The following is a 13,587-nucleotide window of genomic DNA, read 5'->3' as shown; positions in this document are numbered from 1 at the left end:
GGGGGCGGTGGGGGTGGGGTCTATCCTATATAACCGCCCAGTGGGATTTTAACTACAGCTAGAAGAGATTTTTTAACCACTACAAGGGAGGGGGAGGGGAAGGGGGAAGGGGGAAGGTGGAAGGGGGAAGGGGTGCCTTATGTGACAAATATGTAACAGGAGATTCGATCCCTTGACCTCCTGGGGGCATGCACTCTACTGGCAGGCCACCGACCATCTGAGCTAGCAGCTGTTCACAACAGGGGTAGCTTGGTTTTCAATTTAATTATCCAATTTCTAGGGCTGGCTCTCTGTTGGTGCTGGATCATGACTCCAGGTGTGCTGTAATTTTTAATGTGCCTCCTCATATGGGTATAGCTTGGCTAGAGATGTTTCTTTGCATGGTTGTTGTTCAGTTGTTGTTCTCTACTTTGCTGTTGGCCTCCCACATAAGCCCTTATTGAGCATTGGTCTGTTCTTTTCATTCTCTGTTTTTCAACAATTCATTGGGTGATACATACCGAACTCGTGATGATATAATTATAACTAGAAATAGATATTTAGATTTTTTGAGGTTTATATTTGTCAAAGAACCATTGTTTGTAGGTTCCACATGTCAAAAGTGCCAATATGTGCAGTCTCCTTTCCATAACCATTCAAATATTCAATCGGTAGCAGAGGATTTTCTATCCATTACAACTTGGGGTGGGTATTTAGTGGTAATCAGTCTCCAGTTGTTTAAAAATGGATCAGTGTGCACTTTGCACTTGTATTGAATCATACAATAGATTTATATTGCATGGATTCTCTGCTGATCATAGTTATGAGAGAAGAATGGGAAGAATGGGCTGCCAGTCAAATGGAGGCAAACCAGAATCCAGCAGTTCAGTGCTCTGGCAAGTGGCAATGCTAATTTCTAAGAAGGGTTATCTTTCTGGGACTGGTCAAGACAGGACAAAGTCAATTTTTATTTTGATCATCAGACCAGTGGGTTGAACCATCATTTGCTTTTGGTGTTTTCTTTTTTTATTGGAGCAGTAACTGGTTAGTCAGTCAAACCTTGAAATGACCCTCGTGGTATGGTGCTATGGTTTTCAATATTATGGTTTATGTTACTGAGATGCATCAATATGACACTTTTCTATTATAACTTGATTTATGTACTAACGATATACTTTCTGGAAACAGTTTGGGCTATCTGGTGGTCATACTCAACGGAGTCATGCGTCCCAAATCCTAAGTGACCCAAGTATGTGTATTAGATCATTGTGTTTATCTGTCTCATATTTTCTCTACTCTCTGAGTCTCTGTATGCATTGAGTTCTGCATGCTATTGAAAAACAACCTGAAGAAAAAGAAAAAATGCTGAAAGATAGGGTCATGTGCTTTAGTTGCACTTTTAGACTCTTGGCTCATCATTTTGATGGTTAGCCACCACTGTGATTGTTCAAAATAAAGCTATTTGATTCGGATCAAGAAAATAAATATGGATGTTGCATTTCCCTGGTTAAATGCAGTTCTTACTCTTAATTGCAGTGTTTAACATGGGGGTGGGGAATCCAAGTAACATGATGCCGATGCAGCAGCAACAGCAGCAGCATGCTGTTCAAGGTGGATTTGGAACTATGCAGGGCAATGCTCAGAATCTGCAGCCTGGAACAGTAGCCTTGCAGAATGCATCACAGAATCCCAATTTCACACAGAGACAGCAAGGCCAACAGTAACACGATGACCTGAAGGCTCCTTGAATGTTCAATCTATTCATTGATGCTCCAACCATTTGGAAGAGGATTGCAATTTTGAAGCAGTTTGGGGAGTCGTATCTTAACCAGGTACAGGCACTATGAGAAATTGGCATTTGGAAATGAAATGTTTGATTCATTTTGTAATCAACCAATGATAAGGATGATCTACCGTCTTAATAGATCATCACTATCTTGGCTGCTGAGCATTATGCTGCAGCCGTTTACTGCCGTTTCTTCTCTCGTCTGTCTTTGTATTTGCTTATCGTTATTTTTTTTTTTAATATATGAAGTTTTACCCGTTATCTTCTCGCAAGGAAAGAGAGGAAGAACATTGCTTGTTGGGTGAAGCTTTATGGATCAATTCTACTGTATGATTAAATCAAACGGCAAATCACACCGTGGAATGTAGCATTACAGATTAATAAAGATCGTCGAGTCCAGGTTTTGGTTCATGTTGTTTATATTGTGTAGTAAAGTTTGAGGAGCTCAATACAATTCATGTGAGATATCATTCTTGTGACAACTATAATAGTGGCTCCTACTAATGGGTTCTGCTTGCCTAGTCAATACTCGTGATCTTCTGAATGCTCTTTGCCCTGCTGACTTGTTCTTCAAAGATCCCAACCTGATCCCCTGATCTGAGCTTTGTGAGTTCTGTTTTTTGCTGCTTTTTGAGAATCAAATACTTGGATAAAAGAGACGCTGAGTTCCTTTTCTTTCAAGTTGATTCAATGGATCATCTTCTTCAAAATTGATTGCTCATCACAGGGATCCTTCGAGATCGATTGTTATCTATGTATAATAAAGGATTGGACAGTTCCCTGGTCTGATAAAATGGTTCTTTAAAAGACTGCTTCAGGCACGCGGTTGAGCCATCGATGCTGCTGGGTAATGGTTTTAAGGACAATGGCCATTGAATTGTTTGGACCTTGCGGTACGGTTTCAATTCGGTGCAGGAGACAGAAAGTAAAAAAATTAATATCTTACCAAATGCATTTTCAATAACGAAATCGTACTGAGTTCGTTCGCTTTGGGTACAGTTTTCATTCGGTTTAAATGGTTATTTATTTGTTTCAGTACGGTTTTTTAAACCATATGTGATAATATTGGTTTTTGCGCCGGCCCTTGTATCCAAACACATGGGGTGAAATGACTAGTCTGATCACCTTGAAATGGAAAATGACATCTATGTGGATGTGTTCTTATGATCCCATTGGTTCTCATGCACACATATGAACCACAATCCCCGATGGGATACACTCCCTATATAATATTCATTTAGATATAGTTTAGGCCTTGTATTAAGTATAAAGTTGAATAGAGCTAATTGGAGGCTAATGATTCATGTAGTCCAAAGACACGAAACCATTCAGTTGGGGTATGGTTGAGCTTTTGTTGTATATATAATAACAAAAAACTAGGACTTATTTAGTTATCCCAACTTAACCCGGGGGGGTTAGTTACAAGGATCTGTGTCAGAATTTTTTTTGGGAAAAATGGAGAAAATAGAAAATGACAAAAAAGAATGACAGAGAGATGTGCAGAAATTTTTTTAGAAAAAATGGATAAAATTGAAAAGGATAAAAAAGAAAGAGAGATGAAACTAAGAAGGAAGAGGCACAGCCATTGGCACAGTGATAGAGAAATGAAAGTATGAGGAATTTCTTCAAGATAGTTGGACATTATAATTTCCCTAAATATTGGTTGGTGCCCTTCGGGATTGTTTGGTTTTGGAGGCACAACTTTCTATTGAAAAGAGATCTTTGTGAAATAATAGTACATTTAAAAATAAAATACTATTAAAATAAATGAAGAAAAGAACTTTGTCTAGTATAAAATATTATTAATACTAATATTTTTTCTCAATATGATACATTATGATATCAATATTTAAGAAAAATTATTCATTATGTAACAAACAATACCGAATTACTATATTAATACTAAAATATCAAATTACCAAATATATATATCAAAAATTGATAATAATATTATACAAAATTTTACCAAATAAAAATTGTACTGAATTGACACCTTTACTTGTGGGTTCAAGCTTGAAATTTGCATTAGAAGGAGAAAAGAAAAGACATTCACATCTGGAAAGAAATTAAGGAATTCAAATCTTCTGCACATACGTTCACTTGAACCTACATGGACGTATTTTTGAGGATCCAAAAACCTCTTCATTTTGGTTTCCAGGACTTTAAACCACCATCCTCTAAACTATATAAAATTAAAAATTAATAAGCATAAACAATATAAAAAATTTAAGCATAAAGACAAAGGAAACATGAACGAGTACCCGGATTATTATAAAAATAGTAGAAATAAACCTTACAAAAGAAAATTTTACAAAACTTTCAGACAAAGCCGGATGTTTCAAATGTGGTAAACCATGCAATATTTTGCTATACATCTTTTAACTTTTTTTAATGATAGAAAATGGGACAGATATAAGATCTTCACTTGTGAACGTACGTGCAGCGGATTTAAGCACCTACCAAAGTCTCTCACCTATGACATGCGACAGTTTCCCACATGGCATCTACCCATTGGTTGGTTACACTATTGCGGCCATTCTGTCCAATTTTAATACTGGACTCGCCGGCGCAACCCCTATTTTGTCACCGCAGCGAGTGTCAGAATTCGATTCCGAGAAAGCTCTAATGGCGGAAGAAACTGGTACTCACGTCCCAAAGCCTTCTTCGGCCATACCCAACTCATCTGAAGAAAAGCTAAAGCAGCCTCAGGTGGGTAACCTTCAATTGGATATTCTGGATCTACATTTTTCGAATCTCAATTTGGTTGATTTCGTCCTATCTCTCTTCCCCTTCCACCCCGAAATTTTGTCCTGAATGGATCATGATCTAGGGTTTTGAGTTCTTCTTGTTCAATTGTTGCAGTTTTATTTGATTCTATTTCTCATTATATTGCAAAACCAATTGCTAGAAAATCGCAATTAGAATTACTTATCTTTCTTTTGCTCTTGTTGTGTGTCACTGAATAAAAACCCTAGGACTCTTAAATCTTAACGCCATCTTGTTAACTTTTGGGTCTTAATTGAATTTCTCCGAAGCTTTTGTCAATAGGTGAGTGTGATTTTGAAGGTGAATTCTATCATGTTTTTTGCTCAGCGAAAAGAATTGTCTTTTTTATTTTGTTCTCACCATCGATTTAGAGGAGCAAGGAGTGGAACACAGAGTTTGGGGCTATTGACTGCATGGAAGGTTCCAATAGTCTTTCGGGTTGTGACTTATTGGATTCGGTAACTTTGTGAAGCCTAATGATGGAGCTTGGAAGTAGGATATTCATGTGCTTTGTTAAAAATAAAAAGAAAAATAGAAAGAAATTAGTTTGCAATATAAGGCTTTGTACTGTAACGATTCTATTTTTTAAACGTGATTCTGGGTCAGGCACACTTTTTTCCTTTTCTGTTTTTTTGGAGTGATTCTGCATAAAAATTGTTGTGTGGTCACCAGAAAAAAAATGATTTTGTAACATGGAAGAAACAGAAACCAGCATGGTTCGCACTTAATAGAATCATTTCTGTTAGAAACCAATATTTACATAAAATGCCATATTCACCATGGGTGTCAAAGTTGTAGTTTTAAAATAAAATCTAAGGATGGTGGTTGTCTACCCACATGCAATGTCCTATATGGGTTTCATTTGCGGGACATTCGTAAAACCATCGTCCTGAATTTCTTTTGGCCCTTGTATCCTTTTGTTGTCTAGACATTGATGCTTCTTGTAATATTTAGCCCAACAAATAAAAGGAGAAAAGGCATTAGAAGAGAAAAAAGGATTTCCTCAGTAGTCAACAGGGATTCGATCTGATCATATCCCTTTGACCCTGTATGCTCTGTGATGTTTTGTCTCTGAATTGATAAACTGATTCAGTGGAAGAAATTGAATAACTGATTGGGTTCCATCTCATTAAACTATAATCTCTTCCTTTTGAATATAGAAATTCCCATGACAGTAAACCTTTTCACCAAAAACCTGTCTAGTTCTTCTGGGAACTCCCCATCCTCTGCATTTAGACTAGATGAAATTTCAGGTCTTCCCCTCCCAGAGTTTACAGTAAGTGAATCTGTTACAAATGCCAAAGAGCATCTCAACTCCCAAGTTCCTAATACTATAAAACCAATATTGAAAAAGTCTTCAGCAATAGGACCCTCGTATTTTAATAGTAATTCGACTCATAAATAGAACAAAGGACCAAGAAGAAAAGAAGAATGGAACTGGAAGCCATGTTTTCCGTTTTCAAGCTTACGGTTTTGTTCCTCTTCGTGAGAAATATTAATGGAGTAGCTTCATAGGGAGAAGAAGTTGATTTCACCTACCAATGGCTTCACAGGAGCTAACATGAACCTTGACGACACAGCAAAAATCACATCCAATGGCCTCCTTGTGTTGAGCAACGACACCTGCAGGCAATTGAAAGCCCATGCCTTGCATGACAACCCAATTCGCTTTCTCTACCCATCATCCTCCTCTGCTATCTCCTTCTCTACCACTTTTGTCATTGCTATCCTCCCTCAGTATCCTGATTTGGGAGGTCATGGAATCGCCTTTGTCATCGCACCCAAAAGAGGCCTTCCTGGTGCTGGTCCAAGCCAATATCTTGGCCTTTTCAATGAGACCAACGATGGAAATTTAACAAATCATGTATTCACAGTTGAGCTTGATACGATACAGAACACTGAGTTCAATGATATCAACGACAACTATCAATATCAATGGATTGGTGTCTAAATCTTCGATTCTGGCCGCCTATTTTGATAGCAAAATCGGTCGGTTCCAGAACCTCACACTTATCAGTGGAGAATCCATCCAAATCTGGTTTACAACCCCTGCTCTTCGTTTCAACGATCCCCTTCTCTTCTTTGGCCGTTCTCCAAGTGCAAAATGGTGTTAGGGTTTACAATACCCTTGAAATACACCTTTTGTTATGTTTTGAAGGTAATTTCCATATTTACCCCTCTTAACTTAAGTCACCTATATGTTTCGGCGCCTTTTGCTCAGAATCAATTCTGAAAATGAAAAACAAGCTTTTCATGCTCCAAAAAATGGACTCCAAAGCCTCATAAGTGCCTGGTTCATTTCAAAAAACACGAAATTGAACTAGACTTACCATACAATGTTTACCCCATTTCTATTCCAAAAAAATGAAAAAACATAATAACTCATTTTTTAGAATGTTACAGTACAGAGCCTAAGTGGCCAAAACAATTTTCTTGGCGATTAAAACAATAGGTGTTTTTAGATTGGTATTGAACCTTGATCAGGACTTTATTATTTGGTTTTATATATGCAACCTGATTTTATGTTCAGTTCATTTTCAAAAGTTGGGGCACTCTGTTTTTCCCCACGGCTGCCATGTCTGTAGGTCTTTGTAGGAGGAAAATTTTTAAAACTCTTACCTTTAGATTCACTTTTGACCTAACATGTAAAAGATATAAAAATTAAGAGTAAGAAAATTATGAAGACATTATAAATAACCATCGAAAGGGGGAAAAATGCATTCTCTTGCTCAAGATGACACATTAGTCGTGCTGATCTTCCAGGTATAGATGCCTTTTATGCAAGCGTTGTCCTAAAGATGCTAACATTTAGGAGTCTTACAGTTCATTTCTCTTTGAAAATTTTGGGTACTTTATTTTCCCACGGCTGCCAGGTGGTTTTCGTTGGATGAAAAATTTTAAAACTAGGTGTAAATAATCATTGAAAGGGGAAAAATAATTGTCATCTTGCTCAAGATGACATAGTTATCATGCTGCAAGGTGCTAACACTTAGGAGGCTAATACATTGGTTGATTGTAGTATCGCTTGGAAGCTTTTTGGATGAGGCAACCAAACTTACGGGGCTTCTTGGTACCCAAGCAGACTTCAACACTTCAACATAAGAGAACTGCCAAATTATGAAGGAAAAGACTTTACAGGTTTTTAGATCTTGAAGAGGGGAAATAGATTTGGATTTATTTCATTTGCACACCTCTATAGGGCTTAGAAGAAATGGACACTTGTCATCGTTTAGGCTGCATGTATTTTAGGGAAAATAATTATTTTTTATTTTTCTGCCATTTGGCATTTGTTTTGGTTGAAGACCAATAAGCACATTTGAACATGATTGAGTGAGGGAAAGAATCCATCCATATGGTGGGGGTGGAATCCTCCATGGTTGCTAAGAGTACCAATGATCAAGATACTATCAATATTTTTCGGAAAAAGAATGTGTTGAATTTTGAAATGGATGTGGTTTTCCAACCTATTGTATTGCATTTTAGTAAAATATTTTCTCCTTTCTAATCCTTGTACAATTTTGCAATAGTTAAAAATCCCATAAAATATTTATGAGGAAATTACACTCCCCTCCCTTGAACTATGGCTTAATATCAAGTCGCCCCCACGTACTTTCATATATACCAACACCCACCCCTGTAGTTTGAAGATGCTTTCAATCGTACCCCTTTCATTAGATAGCCCTGTTAAGTGATGACACCATCATTCAAACATGTAATTTTCTGCTGAAACTACCCTTCCCATATGAGACAAGCCTTAAGCCCTAAAAAAGCTAAACAGAAGATCTCTTCATTGCGATTGGCCTTTTTCTCTTCTTCATTGCTGTGCTCCACGGTCGATTGCTGAAGCTATTCTTGGCTGTCGATCTGCTCCGCCATTGTTGCCCCTTCTTCATTCCTCTGCTCCGCCGCCCTAATCGCACCAAGTTGCTGGTCTCCGCAGAGCTTTCTTCTTATATGTCACTCTCCGTCCCAATTTCAATGATGTCCACCTAATGTAGGACTCAATTGGACACCCAACTAGACCCAAATCTGCAGGAACTTTTAGACTAGAGAACAACCAAAATCAATAGCAAACTTATAGCAGAAAATCAAACTTCGACCACAAACCAGAATTGATAAACGATCTCAATGAACAATAACCAGAAGCGAAATAAATCAGCAGCAGTCTTAGGATTAAACTAGAAATTTTAATAACAATATAACACCTCCAATAGGTTTAGATCACAGATGCTAATAGTCCAGAATGTCACAGTAACACAGAACAGAAAACAGAATCTAAATCTGGGCAGATTTGACAATCGGCCAGAACTGCTTGACAGTTCACTTCAGCAGATTCAGTGGTCTGATTGACCCCAAAATTTGATCGATCTTCCCTCTGGATAGGATTATCCTTCGATCAGAATATGGAGGCCATTGGATGGCTGGTTCTCCAAAAACAGTTAGGCCGATAGGAAGGAAAACAGAGAAGTTTAAGCTAGAAATCTGCAGAGAAGTTAGATCACTTACCTGAACTGCTGAAGAAAAGATTCAATAAGAAAACCAGATAATAAAAGACCCATTCGGACTTCTCGCCGCAGAGTGTCGATTGGATCACACACCAAACCCTTCTTCTGTGATCAAACACAAATAAACCTCCAGAGGAGAAAACGCAACAGCTTCTTTTTGTTCATAAAATTCGTAGCTCTACTAATGAGAGCTCTCCTTTATTTATAATAATGATGGGGGGGTTACATCAAATAGAAACTAATTTTAGTTTTCAAAAACTGAAATAGGAAACTAAAAATTAGAAGCTCACCTAATTACTAAAACTGAAAATAGAAACTTACAAAATAGAAAGTCCTTTAGTTACTAAAACTGGAAATAGAAACTAACTTATGACTGAAAATTAGAAACTAGCTAGGTACTGAAATTAGAAACTAAATAACCCCATCTAAAAATGAAACTAAAGAAAAAAGAAACAAATCAGTGAATCCCGTATGCAACTTTAGAACCCCTAGTTTAGACCCCATAAAAGTGGCCCAATACACTCCAAACCACATGGACTGAAGGCCCAACACATATACAACTCAACTCTAGGTCTATTCCTAATAAAACAAGTGTAGTTTGGTGAAGAATCTACATCAACTCTCCCCATCTTGAAAAAATTCGTCCTCGAATTTTGTGGTGATGAGGTGGGAACAACATGTGAATAGCAGCCGTAACTGTTCCCAAATATAATTCTGGTTGCTTATAAACTTGTGGAATGTAGTCTTCATGGCGTGGAGCTTTCTCTTCGAAGAACCATGATGGCAATACCAATAGTGAATGTTGTATGAATAGAGTCATCAATGTTAGTAACCTTCTCATCAAGGATTGAAACAAACTTTTCCTTCTCATCATGAATCTCAAATACTTGTTGTAGAGTTCTTTCAATCACTACCTCATCTTCCACAACTTTAGTCTTGTCTACTATGCTCTCTTCAATGTAGAATCCTTCAGTGGAGTCTTCTTCCATGGTTTCAGCCACCAAGACATTATTAATCACATAAATGCCATAAGTGCCATCATCATTAGTGTCTTCCATATCATAGTTATATCCACCACCATCATCATCATCATCCAAAGGATAAGGGTAAAGAGTTGACTTATCTTCCTCATTGGAGTCTTCAACCTCAGCTACTGCATTAACCCTCTGCTTATGTGGGCAAGACTTAGCAAAATGTCTTACCTCTTGGCAATGGAAGCACTGTGGCCTATTACTACCTGTCATGGGTGCCCTTCCGTTGTGATCAGCCCGTGGAAGAAAAGTGGACTTTGGAGGTGCTGAGCTACTAGGTTTAGTGGCTGGAAAATTCTTCTTTACCTCCCTAAATTGGAAACAAAACCTTCTAACTTGTTGTGCTATAAGCTCCTCTACTCGTGGAGCTTTGTCAAAACAATCCCTTATTGAATACACATCAACCACTTTGATTCCCCTGTTGATTTCAGCTCGCAATCCCGGTCGAAAGTTGTCTTTCATTCTCTCTTATGCTTGTACAGGAATAAAGTGCGTCAAATTTGTTCATATACTCGGCAACAGTCATAGACCCTTGACGAAGAGAATTCAACTGGTCTTGTATGCGAGCTCTGAAGTTGCGTGGCAAGTATTTATCTGATAGCTCAAGCTTCATCTCCTCCCAACTAGTAGGTTCTCTACCACGGTCTTCCAACTCTAGTTCATAGGTCCTCCACTAATCACGAGCAGCCCCAACTAGCTTTGCACGAGCTAGTTTCATCTTCCGTACCTCAGGTAATTCATAATAGTCAAAATAGTCGTCCAATGCCACTACCCAATCATAGAACAATTGGGAGTCATGTCTCCCATCAAACTCCTTCGGATCGAGCTTGACTTTCTGTGAATCTCCAGTGTACCTCTGATATGTGGGATGCTCAGTCTCAAAGTAACCCCTTACATGTTCTTCAAAGGTAGGTTGCACTACAGGAACCCTCTGTGGTGCTCTCAGGTTAGGGTTTGCTCACCTAATAGCCAACTGAGCAGCTACATTCAATGGAGCTTCCACTTCAGGTGTTGTATGTGAATCACCGGTAGGCTGTTGTGGTGGAGTCTCGACATTCAACAACCTTGTATTCAATTCAGCCTTCAATTCAGTCCGTAAGGCTTGCTGTTCAGCCTTCATCTCAGTCCTCATAGTCTGTAGCATCTCCATAAGAGAAGCTAGGGTGGGGGTGTTGTTCTCAGCCATGCTCTGATACTACTTAATGTAGGACTAAATTGGACACCCAACTAAACCCAAATCTGCAGGAACTTTTAGACCAGAGAACAACCAAAACTAGTAGCAAATTTATAGCAAAAAATTAGACTTCGACCACAAATCAGAATTGATAAACGATCACAATGAACAGTAACCAGAAGCGAAATAAGTCAGCAACAGTCTTAGGATTAAACCAGAAATTTTAATAACAATATAACACCTCCAGTAGGTTCAGATCACAGATGCTAATAGTCCAGAATGTCACAGTAACACAGAACAGAAAACAGAATCTAAATCTGGGCAGATTTGACAATCGGCCAGAACTGCTTGATAGTTCACTTCAGCAGATCCAGTTGTCTGATTGACCTCAAAATTGGATTGATCCTCCCTCTGGATAGGATTATCCTTCGATCAGAATATGAAGGCCATCGGATGGTTGGTTCTCAAAAACAGTTAAGCCGATAGGAAGGAAAACAGAGAAGTTTAAGCCAGAAATCTGCAGAGAAGTTAGATCACTTACCTTAACTACTGAAGAAGAGATTCAATAAGAAAACCAGATAATAAAAGACCCACTCAGACTTCTCACCGCAGAGTGTCTATCGGATCACACACCAAACCCTTCTTCTTTGATCAAACACAAAGAAACCTCCAGAGGAGAAAACGCAGCAGCATCTTTTTGTCCATAAAATTCGTGGCTCTACTGATGAGAGCTCTCCTTTATTTATAATAATGATGGGGGGTTACATAAAATAGAAACTAATTTTAGTTTCCAAAAACTGAAATAGGAAACAAAAAATTAGAAACTCACCTAATTACTAAAACTGAAAATAGAAACTTACAAAATAGAAAGTCCTTTAGTTTATAAAACTAGAAATAGAAACTAACCTATGACTAAAAATTAGAAACTAAATAGGTACTGAAATTAGAAACTAAATAACCCCATCTAAAAAGGAAACTAAAGAAAAATGAAACAAATCAGTGAATCCCGTATGCAACCTTAGCACACCTAGTTTAGACCCATAAAAGTGGCCCAATACACTCCAAACCACATGGACTGAAGGCCCAACACATATACAACTCAACTCTAGGCTTATTTCTAATAAAACAAGCCTAGGTTGGTGAAGAATCTGCATCACCACCATTCTTGAATTTTGTCCTGAAAACTGTTGATTCGTCTATGTCAAGGTTAACAGAGGAAGAAGGCTGTCACTGATATCCATGGTTTCTGTGCTCACCAAATTTGAATTCTTCAAAAGGGTTTCCTCGAAACTTTCAATTTCTTCATCAATGTCCAGTAAAATTTCAGTTTGAGATGGTTCTTGAAATCTTTATCTGTCAAAAACCCATCTTTTGGATAGAGCAAAAGATTCTCAAGAGAGAATTCATCACTTGAACCAATTGATTCTGGGAACGAATCTAAAGAAAATAAGTCTTTCTTGATCAGGAACTCAATTTATGTACGAGCATCTTCCTGAGTCTGAAAATTAACCTCAGAACCATAGTTTTTAAGGCGCTGCTAAGGCGTCGCCTTGGCGCTGATGCGGTCTAGAGATGGTAAGGTGGTGCTCTGCCTTATGTGAAGTGGCGCCTGCGTTTTTTTTTTTTTTAACACATTTTAAAATTACTTGATGAAGATTCCAAATATAGATTTTTTATTGGTAGGTGTATGGTTTTGTTAACACGTGAGATGTGCGGGATCAACTTTACTCCACTAAAAATAACGGAAACAAACAAAACAAAAACACGATTCACAAACGGGGTTTGGATTTTGTCAAGGGTTTTAAGAAAGGGCTTTGAGAAGGAATCAAGGAACAAGGAAGAACCACTGATCTAGGTGACTATTTTGCTCCGGCAGCGGTGAGCTTCATTCTTCTTTGACAGGAGTAGAAATATAGTGGATGACCTTAGGGCTTAGGCACTCATTTTAGCATCATAGAAGTAAGTATAATAAATACTTGTATTTTTTATTTCTTTTCTTTATATTTATAATTTTGTTTCATAATTATGTATTTATATTATATGTTAATATGTTATGATGATTGATGATTGATGATTGATGATTGATGATTGATGAAGATGAACTTAGTTTATTCACTTTATTGATTTGTTTTCTTGATGAATATCTTACGTTGGTATGAATTTGAACCTTTAATATTTATTTAACATATGAGTAATAGGATTCAACTAAGATTTGAGCCAAATAGATTGGTTTTATAAAAAAATTACACAGGAACGCTTTAGTCAATAAGGCGACGCTTTATGCCCCCGCCTTATCGCTAAGGCGCTCCAAAAGACCCTCAAACGCCTCCATCGCCTTACCACCTT

The 13,587-nt window shown here is 37.8% G+C and overlaps 2 protein-coding genes across 8 annotated transcripts in view; both read left to right on the top strand.

Moving 5' to 3' along the window:
- LOC122071158 (mediator of RNA polymerase II transcription subunit 8) overlaps nucleotides 1–2,176 on the top strand; it is a 32,269-nt gene extending 30,093 nt beyond the window's left edge. For 4 of the 7 annotated variants that reach the window (XM_042635465.1, XM_042635464.1, XM_042635463.1 and 1 more), the window contains 2 exons: nucleotides 1,168–1,228; nucleotides 1,516–2,176. In XM_042635465.1, coding sequence (XP_042491399.1) covers nucleotides 1,168–1,228; nucleotides 1,516–1,703 — 249 coding nt within the window. In that variant the 3' untranslated portion in view covers nucleotides 1,704–2,176. The remainder of the gene's footprint in view (nucleotides 1–1,167; nucleotides 1,229–1,515) is intronic. The other 3 variants (XR_006138072.1, XR_006138071.1, XR_006138070.1) reach the window with 3 other exon arrangements.
- A 2,049-nt stretch (nucleotides 2,177–4,225) lies between these two features.
- The window catches only part of LOC122071189, a 31,740-nt gene continuing 22,378 nt past the window's right edge, over nucleotides 4,226–13,587 (top strand). The window contains exon 1 of the mRNA XM_042635507.1: nucleotides 4,226–4,474. Within this exon, the coding sequence (XP_042491441.1) occupies nucleotides 4,241–4,474 (234 nt within the window). The 5' untranslated portion in view covers nucleotides 4,226–4,240. The remainder of the gene's footprint in view (nucleotides 4,475–13,587) is intronic.

This window comes from Macadamia integrifolia, unplaced genomic scaffold (genome assembly GCF_013358625.1).
Source record: "Macadamia integrifolia cultivar HAES 741 unplaced genomic scaffold, SCU_Mint_v3 scaffold_190A, whole genome shotgun sequence".
In the NCBI taxonomy this organism is placed as follows: Eukaryota; Viridiplantae; Streptophyta; class Magnoliopsida; order Proteales; family Proteaceae; genus Macadamia; species Macadamia integrifolia.
The sequence above is the reverse complement of the archived record's forward strand: the minus strand, read 5'-3'. Positions and strand labels throughout refer to the sequence as shown.